The sequence below is a fragment of the Pelophylax lessonae genome, assembly GCF_965119305.1.
Source record: "Pelophylax lessonae genome assembly, chromosome: 8".
Taxonomy (NCBI): Eukaryota; Metazoa; Chordata; class Amphibia; order Anura; family Ranidae; genus Pelophylax; species Pelophylax lessonae.
In genome coordinates this window covers 100,739,125-100,762,931 of record NC_138775.1, presented here as the reverse complement: position 1 = coordinate 100,762,931, position 23,807 = coordinate 100,739,125, and the positions used below count along the sequence as shown (strand labels likewise).

The following is a 23,807-nucleotide window of genomic DNA, read 5'->3' as shown; positions in this document are numbered from 1 at the left end:
GTTATGCTGCCCCCTACAGGGGTAGGACATTATACAGGAAAAAAAAACTTTACCACACCTATGGGGCAGTCCCAGGGGGTAAACTCCCCCTTCCTGCCATAGGCACTCAGCTTTGTTGCAAACAGTGTCAGAAGAAATATAACCCAATTCAATAGAAGGGTGGGTGCTGTGTCCGTCAATGAACATCAGAGAAAAGGATTTTATGGTAAGGCAAATATCCAATTTTCTCTTTCGTTCATTGACTATACCGCTCCAGAATCTTCTTGACCATTGGGATGTCCCAAAGCAGTGTCAAACATGAGGGGTGGGAAAAAAACACAGCAGAAGAAAATTCCCAAAAAGCTAAACCTAGCCAACCAGGTAACAAGAGCTCAATCAGGAATAACTGGAGCTCACTTGAAAAATACACCCTCAAAGAGGACTAATCCTCTCAAACAGTAGCCTGCAAAACCTTGCGGCCAAAAGGCAGCGTCCGCAGATGCCAACACATCCACTTTGTAAAATTTTGTGAAAGTGTGCACAGATAACCGAGTAACCGTCTTGCAAACCTGCACCACAGACACCTGCAGGGGCGGACTGACCATTCGGGGATTAGGGCACTAGCCTGCATGGAAGCCAGGAACTTCCATGCAGGCTAGGCTGTGGTAGATATTTAAATGCCCACTCTATGTGGCTGAGCTGAAATTTGAAGGTGGGGCTTTGTGTGGCTTGAGTGTGGACACAGGGGGCCCCATGATCTCTGATTGCCCGGGGCCCCATGAGTTGTCAGTCCACCCCTGGACGCCTGATGACAAAATTCCCAAGAGGCACTAAGCGCTCTTGTAGAATGCGCCTTAACAGGGAAAGGAGGATCCTGACCCTTAATGCAATAGGTTTGCACTACCATCTGCCTGATCCATCTGGAAATGATCGCAGCAGATGCAGCCAGCACTTTACGAGGTCCATCCGTAAGGACAAATAGCGCGTCCGATTTCCATAAATGACTCAGTCACCGCCAGATACACCCTGATTGCCCGAACCACATCCAAGGAATGTAAGGCAATTTTCTTAGGATGTTTATGCTTAGGACACAAGGAAGGCAACACGTCTTCCTTTAGATGGAAACCAGAAATTACCTTAGGAAGGAAGGAACAACTGACCGGAAAGAAGCACAACTTTGTCACCGAAGAGGACACAAATGAGGGGCGCCCTGGCTTCAGCTGCCCACACCGCAGATGGCAGCGCTGGACAAGAAATTTTCAAGGTACGTTTTTCTTCTTACAGGTTCACTAAGCAGGGGACATTTCAGAGGCTATCCTTGCTTAAATGCACTAGCCCTGACTGTCCTAGGGGTATTTTTATCCCAAAATTTTTTTTGCCCTGGAACTCGGCTTTAACACCAATGGCAAAATAAATCTTGTACTTTTGTTTCAACTGTAACAGGTAAATCATATCCCATCAAACATTCCATAACTAAGAACATTGTGTACCTTATTACTTGCCCTTGTGGTAAACAAAATATAGGGAGAACCACTCAAACCTTTGCAATACGTGTAAATGAACACGTTGATAACATCAGAAAAGGCACCAAAGACCATACAGTACCCAAACATTTTGCAAGATGCCATAACAGGAACCCTAAGGGCAGGGGAGGACTGGGCGATAGGGCAGGGGGGCAATTGCCCCCTGGGCCGCTCTGATGCCCCATAAAAAGGCTGCACCGCTTCCGCCACAGACATGCCTAAAGGATTCCTGGTGAAGAGAAATAAAAAGTCCCTGCCACTGACCTACTGAGTGTGGGTTGAAGACAAGGACAGAGCGCAGTCTTCCCCCCGCATTGATGGTGTAAACTGTGTCTGAGCAGAGGCCAGTTTCATGTCCACTGGAGACTCTTCTGCCCCAGCCAGCCAACCGAGCTGTCCCAGCTCCCCCCAACCTCCCCCTGCTGGCCAGGTTGGGAACCCAGATTCAGCCGGTAAGTAGAGAGTACCTGGAGCAGGGCTTCAGCTTGGAATGGGGGTCAGGAGGAGGATTGGGAGAGTAGGATGTGAGGGGTGAGAAAAAGTGGGAGGGGGCCTGAGTCACTGCACCATGGGCCTCTGGTTTGTACTTGCCCCCTGGGCCGAAAGTTGCCAGTCTGCCCCTGCCTAAGGGGACCTCCTTTTGTAGCTATTGATAAATATATACCACCTTGGAGAATGGGTTCTATTAAAAGGGGCGTGTCCCAATTGTAGGTTAAGTGGATTTAGGAATTTAAATCCTTTGTCCCCCATGGTATGAATGAGGGCCGGGACATTAATGCCTTTATCAAAAATGCTAAACCCAGTCTCACATTTTTTTTTTTTTACATTTGTTTTTTATTTGTAATTTATAACCATTAGAATAATAAATTCCACCAGTCTGTTGCTTCGCTATTTGGGTCAACATTCTTTTGCCTTAACTCGGTGGAATGTCATTGTTTGCAATGCTGGTGTGTATTTAAATATGTTTTAACCAAGAGATATACAAGCCTCTTTTTTGGTGCGAGATCGCAAATTCAATGGTTAATTGGTTCATTGGTCACAGATGGTGGCTGGCGGGCACATACCGACTCCACGTGACAGGCAAGGGCGGAGCCACGCACAGAACGCACGAGAGGTGAGAGACGTTGGTCACGAACCTTCTATAAAACCGTTAGCACACCAGAACTTTCGCCATTGTTACAGAAGTTCTACAGGAAAGTTTCTCTGTACTACGGAAATTTCTCTGTACTACGGAAGTTTCTCTGTACTACGGAATTTTCTTCATCACCAGAGTTCACCCACCGCAGAATCTTTGCTGTACGATCGAAGGTAAATTCATTTCTTTACAAGAATAGAAAGAAAAGGGGTTTCTATGAACCCCTTTTCTATATGGGACAGTGACAGGTAGTAAGCTATGACAGGAATTAGCTTTGGCGGGCTTAGGTAGGAAGATTTGAGTTACCAGGGGGAAACAGGGTTCCTAGCTGGTGGTTGGCTGAAATAAGCCCCTATCATAGTGGAGATAACAGGTAGCTAGGGAGATTGTCAGAGGTACCTGTTTTTTCTGGATAGCTTCCCGCCTTCTGAGCCTGCTCTCAGCCCTATTTAAGGGGGCTCTCAGGTAGCTGGACCCTCAGACCACCTCATCATCCCGGATCGTGCGGTCCCTGTATCTTCCAGACCATCCATCAAGATGAGCCTCCTTCGCCGACTAATTGAACGAGCTGGTGAAGAGGGTTAAGCGGTGTCTCGCTATCCCGAATCCTTGTCCAGCTGAGCCGCTGGATCCCTTACCTACGCTGCCGGTGGAGTTGGAGCCCGTCGCCGGCCCAAGCTGGAGAGCGGAAGCGCTGACCCCAGCGAGAGGAAGTGCGCAAGCGGTGACCCTGGTGAGAGGAAGTTCGCAAGCAGTGACCCCGGCCAGAGGAAGATCGTCTTCTACCCCGGAACCGGATGAAGATGATCGGGTGACGGCGGAAGTGCGCAGGCGCAGCGCCTCGGGTCCGTCCGCCGAAGATGCCGGTACAGCGAAGAGGAAAAGAATGCCCCGCTGGAGATTCGCCCCGCCCGCCGTGGACCGGACCGCACCGAGACGTTCGAGGAGGTCCTCTTCATGCGCAAGAGAAGCCAGTCAGGACGTCGCCCCCGCCACCGGTAGGCTGGCCCGTTCCAGGGCAGCCTCTCCTCGGCAGCCGCAGACACAGGAGCGCCCGTCCAGGAGTGGAGCTGGTCATGCTGCAGGTGAGCTTTTTAACCCTGTGAGCGCTGTCCGTGACATGTCATTTTTTGCCCCTACAGGTGCTAGCAGGAGGGATCCCTTAGTGGCACCCGAGATGGACAGGAGCAGTGGGTCGTCTGCTTTGTCCTCCATGGGGGATATTGCCAGTATTCTCCAAAATTTTTTGTCAGATTTTAAAAGCCTGCTTAGTTCTCCTGGTGCTGTTCCCTCTACTACGGAGGTAGTGCAGCCTGTGAGTGCTTCTATTGTGGACGTTTGGGCGCCATCTAGCGGCCAGTCCGCTAATTGCGCACCAATTGGTAACAATAATACTGCTAACATGGCTAATTCTGTATCTGATGCCACTATTTTACATGATTTAAATGTTTCTCAAAATTCTAATGCTTTACCTGCTGAGTCCAATTCTTTCTTGTTGGCTAAAGCACAGAACTTGCCCGAGGTTTGCCTGAGAGAAGCTCTGACTTGTGAATTGTCCCCTCTGGGCTTTCACTTGTCTGATTCTGTGAAAGAAAAAATTTGGAATGGAAGCTTTGTAGACATGCTCTCTCTCCTACCCTCGGCCAGGGATTTTGTGTCAAAAAGCGACAAGAAAGAGGATGAGGAGAGGAAACGCCCCGTCACAAAGAATTTTAACAATTGGTTGCAATCATTTTTTATATACGCTGCTGTCATGTGTGAAAGATTCCCGTCTAGGAGTACTGGCCTCTTTCAACACCTGGACATTATTTTGGAAGCGTATAAGAATTTTGGTGGCACAGCGTGGTACAACTACGATGTGGCCTTTCGCCAGAAGTTGGCTGTTCAGCCGAACCTAAAATGGGGTGTCAAGGATGTAAGCCTTTGGCTGGACTTGTTATTTCCTCAACGGCCTGTTCTTAACCGACAGTCCTTTCCCGGCCAGCAGCCTCAACCAGCCACTTCCACTTTTCGCAAGGGAGTGTGCTTTAATTATAACGAAACGCAGTGACGATGGCCTGGGACCTGCAAATATAGGCATGAATGTGCCTTTTGTGCAGGATCCCATCCCGTCCACAAATGTTTCAAGAAAATGCAATGTGCTCAGAACCCAGGAAATTTTCCAAAAGGCCTCAACGCCGGTGAACCTGCCCGCAATGCTCCCTTGGCTGCAGTGGGACCCCGACAAGGTGAAGGCCACCTTAATAACTGAGGGCTTTAGCGATGGTTTTATTTTGCCCAGGTTTTCAGGACAGGGCTGTTCTTTGGTACCAAATTTGAAGTCTGTTCATTATTTAGAAGATGTTGTTGTAGAGAAAATCAATAAAGAATTACAAGCCGGAAGGTTTGCTGGCCCTTTTGTTTATCCTCCCTTTGACAACTTCAGAATTTCTCCTCTGGGCATTGTGCAGAAGAAGGAGCCGAATACTTATAGGCTTATTCATCATTTGTCGTTCCCCTTCGGCGGGTCCTTAAATGATGAGATAAGCGAGGACCTGGCTTCTGTACAATACTCCACTTTTGATGATGCCCTAGTTATATTGAGACGTTTAGGCAGGGGTGCGCTCATGGCGAAGACGGACATCAAGTCCGCTTTTCGCCTTCTGCCAGTACACCCTGATGCATTCAATTCTTTAGGTTTTTATTTTTTAGGCCATTTCTTTTTTGACAGGTGTCTCCCCATGGGCTGTTCCCTGTCCTGTTTTTATTTTGAATGTTTTTCATCCTTTTTAGAGTGGCTAGTCTCTTCAGCATCTAATTCAGCTAATATAGTCCATAATTTAGATGATTTTTTATTTTTAGGTTCAGCCGGATCTTCGGATTGTTTGCATTTATTATATTCTTTTTTAAATATGTGCAAACAATTTGGCATTCCCCTAGCCCACGAGAAGACTGAATGGCCGTCAACGTGCGTTCAATTCCTGGGCATTACTATTGATTCCAGCTTGATGGAATTCAGGTTACCTGTGGATAAAGTGGTTAAACTGGAACATTGCCTTTTAATGATGATTCGCAAGAGGAAGGTTTGCTTAAAAGAGGTGCAGTCTCTTTTGGGCTTGCTCGCCTTTGCTTCTCGGGTTATCCCCCTTGGCAAATTGTTTGCCAGGAAACTTTACTCCGCGATTTCTGGTTTGAAATCTCCCACGGCCCATGTCAGACTGTCAGCCGACATTAAGGAGGATATGCTAGTCTGGATTCAATTCCTGGTACATTTCAATGGAAGGTCTGTCTGGCAAGAGGACTGTCAGGGCACAAACACCAGAAGAAGGGCTCTAGGACCCAGCAGCGCTATCAGCACTTTGGCAGGAGAAGGCCTTTAGGACCCAGCAGCACTACCAGCAATTTACCTGGGCCTATTTAAGGAAGCCTGCCAGTGATTTTAGTTGCTGGTTGATCTTCAGCTCCTCCAGTGTGTTATCCCTGTGATATTCCAGTTCCTGTCTCCTGTTACCAACCCGGCTTGTCCTTGACCTATCTCCTAATTGCTTCCTGTGTTCGACCTCGGCTATCCATCTGACCACGCTTGCTCTGATATCCACCTGGCTCCTGATCTCGGCTATCCACCTGACCACGCTTGCTCTGATATCCACCTGGCTCCTGATCTTGGCTATCCACCCGACCACGTTCCAGTCTCAGCATTATCCAAGTCCTGCAAACACCTCACGGGCGCCACCTGTCTGCTGATTCCACTCCAGCACTCCAGCTGTACTCTGGATCCTCCTGCACACAGTCCAGCAGGCGACCCGTGCTACTTTGGGCCTGACCTCTCCTGTTCTCATCCTCAGGGGGGTCTGGAACTTAGCCGCAAGGGAAGCCCTCTCTCTCCATTGGCCTCTAGCACCAGGTACGTGATAGTATCAACCAGCCAAGATGTCTGAGGCCGAGAGAGGTGCTTCCGCATTAGAGGCCCTATGTCAGCAGATTACAGCTCTTACACAAGCAGTCCAGAGCTTACAAGATGGCTACTTTCAGCTGGAAGGACGCCTTCACCCTCTTAGTTGTTCCGCACCTGCTATGGGTTTACCCCCTCCGGAGCCCAGAGTCCCCACTCCCGATCGCTTTTCAGGTGACCGACGGAAATTCAGAGCTTTCAAAAATGCTTGTGACCTTTACTTTGCCTTACAACCAAGGACTTTTTCTCTTGAGACTGTCAAGGTGGGTTTCATCATTTCACTCTTAACTGATGAGCCACAGTCCTGGGCTCATAATCTCCTTGAGCAAAAGAACTCAGTCCTGGATTCAGTTTCCACCTTCTTTGAAGCTATGGCTACCCTATATGATGATCCACAACTGACTGCCACCGCAGAGTCGGTCCTTCATGCTCTTGTACAAGGCAGACGACCTGTGGAGGATTACATTGTGAAATTTCGCTAGTGGTCAGCTGATACTGGGTGGAATGATGCCGCCCTAAAATACCAGTTCCGGCAAAGCTTATCTGAGTCTCTCAAGGACGAGTTGGCTAGGATTGAGGTTCCCGCCTCACTAGAAAGTCTCATCCAAGTCTCTATCCAACTAGACCGACGGCTGCGGGAGCGAAGGTCCGAACGCACTCAGACCCTTCGACCCACATGGATAATGCCAAAGGTCCTAGGACCAACACCCCCAGCCTCTATTCCCCAGTCCATGAATATGTCTGATGGGGAACCCATGCAAACTGGCCTACTCTGCCCTGCTTTAACCCCTGAAGAGAGAGCACGCAGATGACAGGATAACTTGTGTCTCTACTGTGGGACTTCGGGCCACTTCCTTCGCAGTTGCCCTGTTCGCCCAAGGAAGTCCACGCCCCTCTTACCTCCAGTTGTCTGGGACTATATCCACTCATTTAATCCTCCCCATCTCTCTGCAGGTGGATGAAAAGAAAGTTAAGCTGTGGGCGATCATTGACTCTGGAGCCTGTAGTTGCTTCCTAGATATCAACCTAGCCAAGAACTTGCGCATACCTCTGAAACTGAAGAAACAAAGACTTGATGTACATTTAGCAGATGGCACTGCTCCTAGCTCTGGACCAGTCACTCAGGAGACTATCCCTATCCTTGCCGCAACAGAAGCAGGCCATCGGGAATTCCTCCGCTTTGATGTCATCAGGTCTCCTATTTTCCCAGCCATTCTAGGGATACCCTGGCTACGGGCCCACAACCCGCAAATTGACTGGCCCAAGGGAGAAATTATCTTCTCATCTTCCTATTGTCATCAACACTGTGGCGTCCCCACGCCTGTCAACTCTTCAGTGTGTCTCTCCGTTCAACCTACACCGGATCCCTGTCATGCTGTTCCTTCAGCCTACCTTGACTTCCTTGATGTGTTTGACAAAAAAGGTGCCGATGCCTTGCCCACCCCACATCGGTCCTACGACTGCCCAATTGAGTTGCTACCTGGAGCAGAAGTCCCCTTTGGGCGCATCTTTCCTTTATCCGAAGTGGAGCTGGAGGCCCTCCGACAATATATAGATGAAAACCTTGCCAAAGGATTCATCCGCCCTTCATCGTCACCTGCTGGAGCTGGCATTTTCTTAGTTGAGAAGAAGGATCGTTCTCTCAGACCATGCATTGACTATAGGGACCTTAATAAAATTACTATCAAGAACAGATACCCACTCCCTCTCGTCCCTGAGTTATTCCAAAGATTCCGAACAGCCCAGGTTTTCACAAAGTTGGACTTGCGGGGGGCCTATAACCTGGTTCGTATTAGGGAAGGTGATGAGTGGAAGACCACCTTCCGAACACGCTTTGGTCACTTTGAGTACCTTGTGATGCCCTTCGGGCTATGTACTGCCCCCGCCACATTCCAACATTTTGTGAATGATATTTTCAGAGAATACCTTGACCTGTTCTTAATCGTCTATCTGGACGACATACTAATTTTCTCAGCCTCGCTTGAACTCCATCGAGAGCACGTCAGAAAAGTGTTAAAGACCTTAAGAACCCATGGCTTATATGCTAAAGCAGAAAAGTGTGAGTTCGAGAAACAATCTATCCAGTTCTTAGGACTCATAATCTCCACGAAAGGGATTTCCATGGATCCTCAGAAGGTATCAGCAATCTTGGAGTGGCCTGCACCTTCTGACAAGAAAGGGGTCCAGAGGTTTGTGGGCTTCGCTAATTTTTATAGGAAATTTATTCGGAATTTCTCAACTATTATTGCCCCGATCACCCAGCTCACTCGCCTGTACTCACGCTTCTCCTGGAACCAAGATTCTCAAGCGGCTTTCGAAAAACTGAAGGCTCTCTTCACCTCTGCTCCAGTGTTGCAACACCCTGACCCAGCTCTTCCCTTTGTCCTTGAGGTGGACGCATCCGAAGTAGCTACGGGAGCCGTGCTCTCGCAGCGTCAGGGCCCAAAGGCCCTGCTCCACCCAGTAGCTTATTGCTCCAGGAAGCTGAATCAGACCGAAAGAAACTATGACGTGGGTGACAGAGAACTCCTGGCAATTAAAGTCGCTCTCGAAGAATGGAGGTACCTCCTGGAGGGCGCTAACCATCCAATTATGATCTTCACAGATCACAAAAATTTGGAATATTTAAGATCTGCAAAATGCCTAAGACCTCGACAAGCCAGGTGGGCCTTATTCTTTTCGAGATTTAATTTCCACTTGACATACCGCCCAGGTTCCAAAAATGGGAAAGCCGATGCCCTGTCCAGGATGTTCCCCGAATCTGCTGAATGTGCTCCTCCAAGCACTATCTTATCTGCCCAAAATTTTTTGCTGATTCAACCCAACCTAAAGGCATCCATTGAGCAAGCTTCTGTATCGTGCCCCGAATCTGAACATGACTCATTAAGGAGGCAGGGTGGATTACTTTGGCACCAGGACAAAATCTTTGTACCTCAAGAAGCTAGGTCTCTGGTTCTCAGGGCATTCCACGACCACCAACTTGCAGGGCACTTTGGGGCCCGTAAAACTAACAAGCTCATTCAGTGGTCCTTTTGGTGGCCTAACCTCAGTCGGGACTGTAGATCCTATGTCAAGTCATGCACCATATGTCTACGTAGCAAAAGCGACAAAGTCAAAGCCTGGGGGTTATTAAGACCCTTGCCTATCCCTAATCGCCCCTGGGAAATGATTTCTATGGATTTTATTGTTGATCTTCCTCCCTCTGAAAGATTCACGACCATCCTTGTTGTGGTAGACCGATTATCAAAAATGGCCCACTTCATACCAATGATTGGTACTCCCTCTGCAGCGGAAACCGCTCACATGTTTATCAAGGAGATCATAAGACTTCATGGACTACCAAAGAACATTGTTTCGGATCGGGGGGTGCAATTCACCTCTAGGTTTTGGAGAGCCCTTTGTAAAGCCTTGGAAGTGGAACTCTGCTTATCATCTGCCTACCATCCCCAAAGTAATGGGCAAATGGAGCGTACTAACCAAACCCTCGAGCAATACCTGCGCTGCTTTTCAGCTTTTTCCCAAGATGACTGGGCATCCCTGCTTCCGCTGGCGGAATTTGCCTATAATAACTCTGTCCATTCAGCTACAAATCAGTCCCCATTCTGGGCTAATTATGGATTCCACCCTGCTGCCCTGCCTGAAATTATGCCTGAAACTTCTGTACCCACCTTGCAGGACAGACTTGTTTTCATTCAAAACAATTATCAGGTCCTCCGGGAGTCCATACAGAAAGCCCAAGTGGATTACAAAAAACACTTTGATCGGAAACGAGGGGGAAATCCTTCCTTCAAGGTTGGGGACAAAGTGTTGCTGTCGACTGCCAACCTGAAATTGGCCTGCCCTTCACGGAAGCTAGGGCCAAGGTATATTGGGCCCTTTCAGATCAAACGGGAAATTAACCCAGTGGCTTACGAACTATCTTTGCCTCACTCATATAGGATCCATCCGGTTTTTCACACCTCCTTGCTTAAACCAACTGTTCCAGATCCATTTCCAGGGAGAGTGGAGCCACCTCCACCGCCAGTGACGATTGGTGAGGACACAGAATTCGAGGTGGAAGCAATCCTGGACTGCAGGAAGAGAGGGAGACAAACCCAATTCTTAATTAAATGGAAAGGGTATCCACCCGAAGAAAGCTCATGGGAACCCGAAGCCAATGTACATGCCCCCAGACTCCTCCAAGAGTTTAAGGACAAATACCCAGAGAAAATTTCTCAAATAGGCATCCGGAGGCTGCCCGTCAGGGGGGGCACTGTCAGGGCACAAACACCAGAAGAAGGGCTCTAGGACCCAGCAGCGCTATCAACACTTTGGCAGGAGAAGGCCTTTAGGACCCAGCAGCACTACCAGCAATTTACCTGGGCCTATTTAAGGAAGCCTGCCAGTGATTTTAGTTGCTGGTTGATCTTCAGCTCCTCCAGTGTGTTATCCTTGTGATATTCCAGTTCCTGTCTCCTGTTACCAACCCGGCTTGTCCTTGACCTATCTCCTGATTGCTTCCTGTGTTCGACCTCGCCTATCCATCTGACCACGCTTGCTCTGATATCCACCTGGCTCCTGATCTCGGCTATCCACCTGACCACGCTTGCTCTGATATCCACCTGGCTCCTGATCTTGGCTATCCACCCGACCACGTTCCAGTCTCAGCATTATCCAAGTCCTGCAAACACCTCACGGGCGCCACCTGTCTGCTGATTCCACTCCAGCTGTACTCTGGATCCTCCTGCACACAGTCCAGCAGGCGACCCGTGCTACTTTGGGCCTGACCTCTCCTGTTCTCATCCTCAGGGGGGTCTGGAACTTAGCCACAAGGGAAGCCCTCTCTCTCCATTGGCCTCTAGCACCAGGTACGTGATAAGGACTTTATCCTGGATAGGGATTTTTTGTTGTCCACAGACTCAGCAGGCTCAGTGGGGTTTGCCGCCATTTGGCGCCAATCATTGGTGTGCTGACTCGTGGTGTCATAGGTGGGTTTCCTTAGGATATACCCGAAATAGTGTGCTTTTAGAGCTTTTTCCCATTATAGTAGCATTAGAGATATGGGGTCATCATTTCCGTAATAAGCGCTTGATGGTTAGGACCGATAATAAAGGTGTGTTATTCGCTATAAATTATCTGTCCTCCAAGTCCCCACCGGTGCTGAGGTTGTTGAGATATCTTGTTTCTAAATGCTTACTTTTGAACATTTGGATTAAAGCTACCTTTATTGCGGGCAAAGACAACATATTGGCAGATTCTTTGTCTCGCCGACAGATGGATCGTTTTTTCCAGCTGTTACCAACCGCAGATCGGACGAGTCATCAATACCCAGCCCACCTTTGGGATATTGTTTAAATCTGGTTTCGGACAATATATCAAATTCACTGGCCCCAGCAACCATGGCTGGATATCAGTCAGCATGGTCTCTGTGGTTATCTCATTTAAGCGTGTAAGGGGAAAGTTCTGATGCTTTTTCTGAACACCTGCTATTGATTTTTCTGAATAAATTGTTCGCACAACACTACTCGTGGTCCCACATTAATAAAATTCTGGCTGGGATATCTTTCTTTGTTAAGCTGCGTAATTGTCCCCCATGTTCGTCCTTTTTCTCAATAAGGCAGGCTATGAAAGGTTACCGTAAGAGTACCTGGCAGCGAGATTCCAGGCAACCTATTACACCGGAAATTTTAGAGCAACTGTGCGAAGCTGTGACAAAGGTATGTTTTTCATCTTATGAGTCTTCTCTTTTCCAAGCTGCCTTCTCCATTATGTTTTTTGCTGCTCTAAGAGTCTCCGAGTTGGCCATGGATGTGAGGTATGGCAAATCTGGTCTGCTAATGTCAGATGTCCTGTTTTGTGACAATTCCGTGAGCATTTTGTTGCGCTTTTCAAAGACCGACCAGCTTGGGGTGGGTAAATGGATTCACCTGAATGTTTATAAGGATTCATGTATTTGCCCAGTTTTCCTAATGAAACGATTTCTGTCGGTCCGGTGTCCCAGTCCTGGCCCCTTTTTCGTTCATCAATCAGGAAAACCTTTGACAAAATTCCAGTTCATTGCTGTTTTTAATAAATGTTTAAGTTTTTTGAAGCTCAATCATCTGAAGCTGTCCTCTCACTCTTTTAGGATTGGGGCAGCGACAGAGGCTGCAAGATTGGGTGTTAATGTTGAGTTGCTGAAAAGTATTGGTAGATGGCGATCTAATGCCTACCTGTCATATATTCGCCCTAATTTTATGTTTTAATACTTCTAGGACGCAGGGTCTCAGTGTGGATCGTGAGCCATTCTTTCATCCTCTGGGCCCGGGCGAGAGCTAGAAGGCGAAGTTACACAGAGAATATCGGCTTGGATCCACGTCAGTTTAAGGTCCAATGGTTCAGCAAGCGGGGCATGAAATGGTCCGAGCTTATATTTAAGGTCTGTAGGCTGATGCAGCTCCTTTCCCCTCCAGATGTTCTCATCATTCATCTGGGGGGAAATGATGTGGGCAACATAAAAACTCTTGATTTAATTTTTAGGATTAGGGATGATTTTTGTTTTTTGCAATCCTTTTCCCCTCACACGGCTTTGGTTTTCTCTGAGATTATTCCAAGGTTGTCATGGTTCAAACATCCACATCTGAAGCCTTTAGAGAAAGTCAGGAGGCGTATCAACAGGGCTCTGGAAAAATTGCTGGGAGGTATGGGAATCGCGTCCTTTAGACATCTAGAGCTGGAGGGCGGAATTCCCGGTCTCTATAGAAAGGATGACACACATTTGTCTGACTTGGGTCTGGACATTTTAAATGCTAATCTGGGCACTTGTGCCAAGAGGGCCGCTCTGTGGGGTGGTGACAGGCGGGCGTAAAGTCGCCTGTCTATTGGATATTCTTATTGAGTATTTATTATTGTTAAACCTGGACCGTAGTGGTCGAGTTTATTATTTATGAGTTTAAATCTTTGATGAGTTTCAATGTTATTAAATAAATAATAAACGGCCGCGGCCTTTTAATCCAACAGCTTGTGTGAAGTGTCATCCTTTTTTATAGATAAGTATTAGCTTTAAGGTAAAAGAATCCTGTCTACTGTCCATTATTCTTTGTGGTGTATATGCTATTACAAATGATAGTTGACATTAATTTTGTATGTTGCAGGCGACATGGCAGACAAGTTCACATCACCTTCCTTCTTGCCCCAATTTATTGAGGAGTACAGACAGATGCCCTGTTTATGGAAAATTTAATCCAAGGAATATTCTAACAGGGTTCTGAAAAATGAGGCTTTGGGAAAGCTTATGGAGATGTGCAAAACCATAAGTCCTAATGCAGACATTAACTATGTGAGAAATTAAATTTCCAATCTGCGCACAGTGTTCAAAAAGGAATTGAACAAGATTAAGGAGTCGGAACGTTCTGTAGCTGGAGCAGATGACATCAATGTGACAAGATTGTGGTACTTTGAAAGCTTACGCTTTCTAACGGATCAGTGTGACTGCAGGCCTTCATTGTCTACATTACCATCTACTTCTACTGAGTCTGAGTCACCTGAACTGGTTGGAGAAGAGCACGAGGAGATACCGCTCACACAAGAGCCATCATTGACCCAGGAGTTCTCAGGGACACCGGTAAGTTTTTTTAAAATTTTAATTTATAATAACATTTTTTTAGTTAGATGAAAAAGATGTTTATATGTCTTTTCTCATTATCATCTCTAGGACAGCGACACTGTAATGACCACATCACGCTTGCCTGTAGCAAAAAGGAAGCGGAAACATATTGAGGATGCTACAACGTTGTTTTTAAGTCAAGCTTTAGCAGCTCTAACCAAAAAATATGATGCTTCAGATGCGTTTGGGTTACTGATAGCAAATAAATTGCGTAGCATGTCTGAGGAACAAAGACAAATGGCGGAGTGCCTGTTATTGAACGTTCTCAATAAAGGAGTAAGAGGTGATATTACCAACACCTGTGTGTCTGAGTACATGGCTCCTACTCCACCTCCACCTCCAGCTTCACCTCTGCCAACATCACATTGGCGTTATCCTGGACCAGATGCACATAATAACTCACCATGGCCCCAGGATTACAGATACACTAATTTATGAGTTTGGTTACATATGAAATCTTTTTTTTTTCCACTTTGCATTTGCACTTTTTTAATAAATTTATGTTAAGTTACATGTAAGAGTGATAAATATATGAATTTATTTCCATTTCCAGTTGAGATGAGTAGTGTTCAATGTTTTGTTTATTTTGTTTAAAATAATAATAACCGTTAAGTGTCGGTTCACACTATGGCGATCCGACTTCATGGGGGCGACCTGTGAAGTCGCGTGCACCGCGACTTCGGCGCGACTTGCACGGACTTCACATAATGGAAGTCAATGCAAGTGGCTCCAATGTCGCCCTGAAGTAGTACAGGAACTATTTTCTAAGTCGGAGCGACTTGAGTCGCTCCTATTAGAACGGCTCCTGTAGCACAGAATGGACCGCGACTTGTCAGGCTGACCAGTCGCCTGACAAGTCGCGGTAGTGTGAACCGGGACTAATACATAAAATAATAGTTGTGTTTTTATTTATCCCACACACATACGTCGTTGCAATGCGTATATATCTACATGTATACACATATAATGTAACAACATTGGTGTATAGAGTTTGCATATCCCCTGTAGACTGAATACAAAGACAATGGATATCTAAAGTCTTCACAACACTGTAGGTTTCTGTATGCTGACATATCAACATTGCTGTATAGAATTTACACATCCCCTGTAGACTGAATACACATGTAATGTAACTAATGAATTGCTATACACATACAAAGACAAGTAATACCACGAATATAGATACGAATTATCCATTTTAGTTGTTTTTTTTATGATAAACTTCCGGGTCGTCAGTAACTTCTGATCATGCGCGGTCTTTCGTAGCCGATTTTTCCCCGACGTACTGTGTGCACATTAAACGAAAATTGGTCACGCTGAGGACGGGCGATTAAAATTTTGGTGTTTGTCCCTCCATTTTTTTTCGTTGAAAATGTCGGGATCGGCTGCTGAAAGTTGTGTACACACTAGCCGAAAATCGGACAATTTTACCTCGGGCGGGAATTTTCGGCAGATTTTCTATTAGTGTGTACCCCACTTTAGACTATTACCAAAATGGCCATACCTTTGATTAGAGCATCAGGAATGGCTTTACCCTGCCTATTCATGGACAGTATATACTTGCATGGTGTAGGACATGGACCTCATGCCCCAGGTGACGTTAATTCAAACTGTATCAAATGTTGGAACAACAAAATTTATAACGAAGGTATACTGGACAGCCACTGAAATATCTAGTGAATAATTAAAATGAACAGACACACCAAGAGCAGTTTTGATAAAAAGGCATAAAACAAAACTTTGCTGGACATCAAAATACATAAAGCTTCTTAGCCCCCATTCACACTGGGGCGACGCTACTTCCCGGGGCGACCTGTGAAGTCGCGGTGCGCTGCTCGCACCGCGACCTCGGAGCGGCCGGCACGGACTTCATATCATTGAAGTCAATGCAGGTCGCTCCGGGTCGCCCCAAAGAAGCTCCAGACCCTTTTTCTAAGTCGGAGCGACTTGTGTCGCTCCTATTAGAACGGGTCCACAGCTTCTCTATGGAAGGCCACCTACGGCGACCTGTCAGGCGACCAGGTCATCTGACAGGTCGCCCCAGTGTGAACGGGCTCTTACACATAAAAGTTACCATAAACATTACACAAAATACCATGACTTAAACATACACCCCTACTCCCAATATCCCAAAATATCAAATAATGCTTAGCTTTGGTAGTTGAATGTCAACAGCTTACACTGGATAGCTGGAGGAACAGGACAATAAGTTATCCTGGCTGTATGCTTGGTCTTTCCACAGCTCCAAAAAACAGACTATTCCTCATGCTATGGGCTCTTTTCATAGTCCTGTATACCAGAGACCATACACAGGATGTAATCATTCCTCTTGACCACTCACAGGTCATTTTGTGAGTGAGTTCAGCAACACATGGTTTCACTTCCCCCAAAACCACATGGTCAATTTGATATGCGGCAGCCATCTTTACACACGACGTCAAAGCTTACTAAACCACCTGTGGGTGGGAGATATTATTACACATGTATGGGGACATTTGTCATGAATCAGTTAAAAAATACCCACAACTGATACACACGATATACAACGAAACGCGTCAGAAGTCTATGTCCGGGAGGTACCACGCATGCCAACCCTATATACCAGTCGATCGACTTCTAGAATGTCTTGGATCTATTAATGCTCATTTTATACTGTATTTCTGTACGTGTTTAGCTCTGATTTCTTTTAATAAACTGTCAAGCAGTTTTACACTATGTGGCTGTTTGATCTTTCCTTCATGGGCCCTTCTATGGAGTAAACTTTACCATCAGTCATGACAGTACCATCAACTGCAATATAATAGAGGAAGCTGATTGGATCTTCTATACTTGCATATCACGCCTGACTAGACTCTTATAATTTGGAGTCTACAGACCTCTGGTAAGGAGGCATTTTATATCAATATTGGTGGAGGTGCGCTTGAGTGATCAAAACGCACATCAATTACGCTCACCGTTATTGGATTTTCATCAAAGAATTCACCTGCACTATTTAGAACAGCACTAGTTGTTCACACTTCATAGACACTTGTTTATTTATTATCTATGTTTAGGGCAGCAACATTTTTTATTGAATCACATGGCAGCAACTCAATGCATTTAGGCATCTAGGGTGTGGTGAAGATGACTTACTGAAGTTCAAACTGAGCATCAGAATGGGGAAGAAAGGGGATTTAATTGACTTTGAATGTGGCATGTTTGTTGGTGCCAGACAGGCTGGCCTGAGTATTTCAAAAATACAAATTTTCTGGGATTTTCATGCACAACCATCTCTAGGGTTTACAGAGAATGGTCCCAAAAAGAGAAACTATCCAGTGAGCAGCAGTTGTGTGGACGAAAATGCCTTGTTGATGTCAGAGGTCAGAGGAGAAAGGGCAGACTGGTTTGAAATGATAGAAAGGCAACAGTAACTCAAATAACCACTTGTTACAACCAAGGTATGCAGAATACCATCTCTGAATGCACAACACAACAATCCTTGAAGCAGATGGGCTACAGCAGCAGAAGACTATACCAGGTACCACTCCTGTCAGCTAAGAACAGGAAACTGAGGCTACAATTTCAGCTGCAACATTCAGATGGTAGGGTCAGAATTTGTAGTAAACAACATCAAAGAATGGATCCATCCTGCTTTGTATCAACGGTTTAGGCTGGTGGTGGTGTAATGGTTTGAGGGATACTTTCTTGGCACACTTTGGGCCCCATGGTACCAATTATTATTGAAATTTTATTTTTGGAAGTCTGCACAAAGATTCACTTTATAATACATATTTATTGGACATTTTGGACTTTTACAAATTTTAATAATGTTATATGGGATATGATCTATTCATTTATTATTCTACACTATTTACTTGTAATAGATTTTATGAAATTTAGTATATTCATTTTATAGAGATTAATTTAAAGCAAGCGCTATAGGTAGCCTTTTGACTACTTACCTACACATCACTTTCTAATTTCTATAGCAGCTGCTTAAATTACACACATATTTATATATCTATTTATTCACCAATTTTACTCACAAAAATATATATATATTATTTATTTCACATATTTACATAGTTACATAGTTAGTGAGGTTGAAAAAAGACATAAGTCCATCCAGTTCAACCTATGATGTGTGTGTGTGTTTGCTTTTAACCGTACATTGTATACCCCTGTATGTTGTGGTCTTTAAGGTGTCCATCCAATAGTTTTTTGAAACTATCAATGCTCCCCGCTGATATGACTGCTTGTGGAAGAGAATTCCACATCCTTACCGCTCTTACAGTGAAGAAGAGCTTTAAAAATTAAACACGTGGCGCGGGGCATATACACCAGTATATTCATACCAATTGAGCTTAGTTTAAATGCCAAGGCCTACCTGAGTATTGTTGGTGACCATGTCCATCCCTTTATCGCTACAGTGTACCCATCCTATGATGGCTCCTTCCAGCAGGATAATGCACCATGTCAATAAGCTCAAACTATCACAAACTGGTTTCTTGAACATGACAATGAGTTCACTGTACTCCAATGGCCTCCACAGTCACCAGATCTCAATCCAATAGAACATCTTTGGGATGTGGTGGAACAGGAGATTCGCATCAAGGAATGTTTCCACCACCTTGTTGAATCTATGCCACAAAGAATTAAGGCAGTTCTGAAGGCAAAAGGGGGTCCAACCCAGTACTAGCTAGGTGTAACTAATAAAGGGGCTGGTAAGTGTATATGTGGGGGGTCCTAAGGCACATGGGGTTTGGGTTTGAGTTTCTAAAATGGATTGATCGCCTATATAACCACCCAGTGGAAGCTATCAGGAATAGTGGGATGCTCTCCACATATATTCCAGTCTCCAGGGGTACCAGGCAAGGCTGCCCCCTGTCTCCCAGGTTATTTGCCCTGATGATAGAACTGAAGCTTCCCTATCAGCTGCCTTGTCTATCCTATACAACTTTGCCTCAATTTTAGACTTGCAGTTTAACTGGAACATATCAAAGATTCTTCCACTTAGGGATATTGTCAGGAGCCACCTGCTGACATTGGATAGACTAACTGCGTAGCACAGGACCATGCCACGTCACTTCTACTGTTGCCACTTGGTGACTGGAACGCATGGTGCTTTCCATGGACCACTAGTATACTTCCTCATTCTCAGTGATTGCAGTGAGTGCATTACTTGAATATTATGGCAAAATAAAAAATTAACAGGATCACACTATTTCTTGCACCTTTCCTGTCTTTCCTTTTACTCTATATAGTGGTTGTTGACTTAAAAGTGGAGTTCCACCCATTTTAGTAACTTTAGATGTATGTAATCCCCTTTAAAACTACTTTTACCAATGGAAACTTTTTTTTTTTTGCTAGGAAATACCTTATTTTCTTCTTTATGCATCATCTCCTCACTTCCGGGTCCGGCCGCCGATTACGTCATTAGGCGATTCGCAAGGGCTGCTGGGATGTACAGTAATCCCCCGCTCCATCGCGGTTCAGTTTTTGCGGTCCCGGTAATTCGCGGTTTTTTTTGTAATGTTATTTTACTATATAAATCATTAAAAATGAAATATTTTTGTGTTTTCCATAGCTCTTGCTATGTCTCTTAGTATCTTTTATGTGTTTAAATAAGTTTCTATTGTTTTAAAAGTGTGTTTAAAGACCTTAAAATGCTTCTACACGTACAGTGACAGTATAATAAACATGCCTACAATGCATTTTAATAGGGTTTTTCTATTTCGCGGAATTTCACTTTTCGCGGCTGGGTCCGGAACGTAACCCCCGCAATGGAGGTGGGTTTACTGTATCTCCTGGGATGAAATCTCGCATTATTACACAGGAGTCCTGAGCTGTACTGTATGTATTGGATTGAGTACGTGCTCTGCCCCGCCTCCTCTCAGTGAGCTCAGTGAGGATATAATGCTTTCAGTCCTCGCTCACTGAGAGGAGGCGGGCGGAGGTGGAGCGAAGCACGGCCTCAAATCCAATACATACTAGTACAGCTCAGGACTCCTGTGTAATAATGCGAGATTTCATCCCATGAGATACATCCCAGCAGCCCTTGCGAATTGCCAATTGACGTAATCGCCGATCGGCGGCCGGACCCGGAAGTGAGGAGAGGATGAATAAAGAAGAAAATAAGGTATTTCCCAGCAAAAAGTAGTTTTAAAGGGGATTACATACATCTATGTAATCCAAGTTATTAAAATGGGTGGAACTCCACTTTAAAGAGGAGAAGGCATGGAGGTACCCTATATTGGTAATGGGCACGGAGGAGTGGAGACACCAGGATTTCCAAGGGTAGAGTACACAATAAGGGGTTATATTTATCTGGTGTGTACCACTGGGGGAAGAGAGCACATGTGTCATCTCCCTTTTTGATAGAATTCATTTCACTTTGCGGGGAGATATTGAAACAGGGATAATACATATTCTGGACATTGTGCACCTATTTATGATTGATTTTGTATGCATTAGAAAGTATATGCACATGTCTGTGGACCCAAAGGGAGGGGGTGGGGGTTGTAGAGCTGACATTTGAGCTTCTCTTTTGAATATACACGTTCACTTTAAACCATGTTTTTATTTGCAACAGGATTTCATATCTTTGGCTGAGCTAACACAAGGATGGAGGTGTATTGTAGTGCATTTTTTGTGGATGTACCTGTATACGAGTAATCTGGATTTTCTGTTAAGTGTTTGGATCACTATCGCAAGGAGAGCGATTTGTATTGGATTTGGGCAAACTGGGCTGCACCTTAAAAATTTTTGAATAAAAAGAATTTTCCAAAAAAAGAAAAAAGGTAAGTACACAGATATAGTTAATGATATACAGTATAACCATAGAGATATAGTTAGCCTTTACTTACATTTTAAGGCTGCATTCATACTATAGCATTTCAATAATGTGCGCACATGCACGTTATCACTCTACACGGATAGGGCAGCCTATTATTTCAATGGGAATGCCCTGTGCGCAACAAACTCTGCAAAGTAGCTAATGTACAGTGCCTTGCGAAAGTATTCGGCCCCCCTTTAACTTTTCGACCTTTTGCCACATTTCAGGCTTCAAACATAAAGATATAAAACTGCAATTTTTTGTGAAGAATCAACAAGTGGGACACAATCATAAAGTGGAACGAAATTTATTGGATATTTCAAACTTTTTTAACAAATAAAAAACTGAAAAATTGGGCATGCAAAATTATTCAGCCCCCTTAAGTTAATACTTTGTAGCGCCACCTTTTGCTGTGATTACATGCCACTCTTCCATAAAGGCCAGATTTGTGCAGTATAGGACTGATTGTTGTCCTATGGACAGAGTCTCTCACCTCAGCTGTAGATCTCTGCAGTTCATCCAGAGTGATCATGGGCCTCTTGGCTGCATCTCTGATCAGTCTTCTCCTTGTATGAGCTGAAAGTTTAGAGGGACGGCCAGGTCTTCGTAGATTTGCAGTGGTCTGATACTCCTTCCATTTCAATATTATTGCTTGCACAGTGCTCCTTGGGATGTTTAAAGCTTGGGAAATCTTTTTGTATCCAAATCCGGCTTTAAACTTCTCCACAACAGTATCTCGGACCTGCCTGGTGTGTTCCTTGTTCTTCATGATGCTCTCTGCGCTTTAAACGGACCTCTGAGACTATCACAGTGCAGGTGCATTTATACGGAGACTTGATTACACACAGGTGGATTCTATTTATCATCATTAGTCATTTAGGTCAACATTGGATCATTCAGAGATCCTCACTGAACTTCTGGAGAGAGTTTGCTGCACTGAAAGTAAAGGGGCTGAATAATTTTGCACGCCCAATTTTTCAGTTTTTTATTTGTTAACAAAGTTTTAAATATCCAATAAATTTCGTTCCACTTCATGATTGTGTCCCACTTGTTGTTAATTCTTCACAAAAAAATACAGTTTTATATCTTTATGTTTGAAGCCTGAAATGTGGCAAAAGGTTGCAAAGTTCAAGGGGGCCGAATACTTTCGCAAGGCACTATACCTTTTTGAGTCTCAAGTGTTTTGTTTTTTGTTTTTGTTACCATACACTTACCATTTATAGCTTGTTCTTTCACGCAAAAACTGCACGTCTATTTTGTAATTGCCATGTTTAGGGTTTCATTAACATCGAAATGGCACAACAAGGGCAAGATGCATTTTTATTTGTTCTCTAAACCCATGCATAATCAAACAATTTTGCACACGCTTGCGAAACACTATAGTGTGAAAGCAGCCTGGGGAGTTTAATTAGCAGTTATAAGCTGGTAATGTAATGTGTGCATGAATATACTCACCTGCCACTGATTGTATTTTGTATGGATTCAATGTTGTCCTACATTTTAGATTGAACAATAGTAAGTGTAAACGGTGAGAGGGAAGACAGGCCAGAAGTAGGAGTACTTATAAACTATGCAAGGGTTAAAAGATTAATAAAAGGAGGCAGGGCCAGACATCAATGACAGACTGCAAGAAAGAAATGAACAGAGATACACTGAAGTGAGGACAGGCAGGAGACACTAAGCAGCAGTGCTTGAGAGCAGAAAGTTCTCTATTACTTCTCGGAAGAAACATCTTACGTTAAAAAGCTGAACTATCAAATGGGATTGCTACAAAGGTACACGTTTATCATCTGCTTGATGCCTCTTGGGATACCCTGGGTTTCAGCAATGTCCAATCAGACAACAGAATTGAAACGCTTTGACGAGAAGCAGTCGGACCTTGATGTGGCTGCTTTGCGGCAGAGACTTTCTTCTGGTACCCGTCCTTACAGTCTGTCCTTGTCACCACTGGACTATCACTATTCACCAAAACCGAAGCACCTTCGTGTGCCCCGTCTACTTCGGCTTCTAGGGTCCTCCTTTGACCCGTTCTGGATGTCTGTGGAGAAACCAATACACAACGATACCAACAACCATCTGTCACCATTTAGCCAGGACCTTTTCGAGGGTGCCAGTCGTTACATAAAGAAGCTTACCCAGGAGGCACAATATATTGACTTTGGTGCTCTCAAACTGCCAGCAGATCTGTCTGAAAATAATAGCCAGACATTACTGAATGAACTACGTCAGTGGCTGGTACAGAAAGCAAGCTGCCAGCTAATGTCTACATGGGTGGATCTGGGCCCTGTGTTTTGGCCTCGGTGGGTGCGGCACACCAATTGTGATGAAAGCAACACCGCATGCTCCTGGCCTCCTGGAATGTCTTGCCGTCAGGCTCAGCTCACTCAAATTAAATTGCTAGCTTGGCACTGCTGGATAAAAGATGCTGGCAAAGGATGGACATCTCAAAACTGCATGTGGAGGCAGGTACCTTATCCAGTAGTGGCTGCCTGTAAGTGTATGTGCAGGTGAAGATATATTGCCGAGATTCGATTATTCACGTAGTCACATCTTCGCTTTTTTACAACTGTCATTACACCTCTCTACACACCACTGCAAAATATAAAGCATGCTTCAATAGAATACATTTTTCATGTATAATTTTTTATTTTACAATAGAGTTACTGGATGTATTTTATAAATTGTTTTATTCACCTTTTGCCAATTAAAGTTGAAATTCAAGCTGGGAAGGAAGTTTGTGATGTGGGGTTAATTTGATCACTAAGAGCACAAAACAAGCCTGAGACAGCGCATCTAGAAGA

The 23,807-nt window shown here is 44.9% G+C and overlaps 1 protein-coding gene across 1 annotated transcript; it reads left to right on the top strand.

Moving 5' to 3' along the window:
• Positions 1–22,760: 22,760 nt before the first annotated feature.
• LOC309562399 (noggin-2-like) lies at positions 22,761–23,517 on the top strand (the record flags this gene model as incomplete). The annotated part of the gene is made up of 1 exon (XM_082266601.1): positions 22,761–23,517. Exon 1 carries the CDS (start codon positions 22,765–22,767, stop codon positions 23,515–23,517), a length of 753 nt encoding a protein of 250 aa, XP_082122727.1. The 5' UTR covers positions 22,761–22,764.
• Positions 23,518–23,807: the final 290 nt, after the last annotated feature.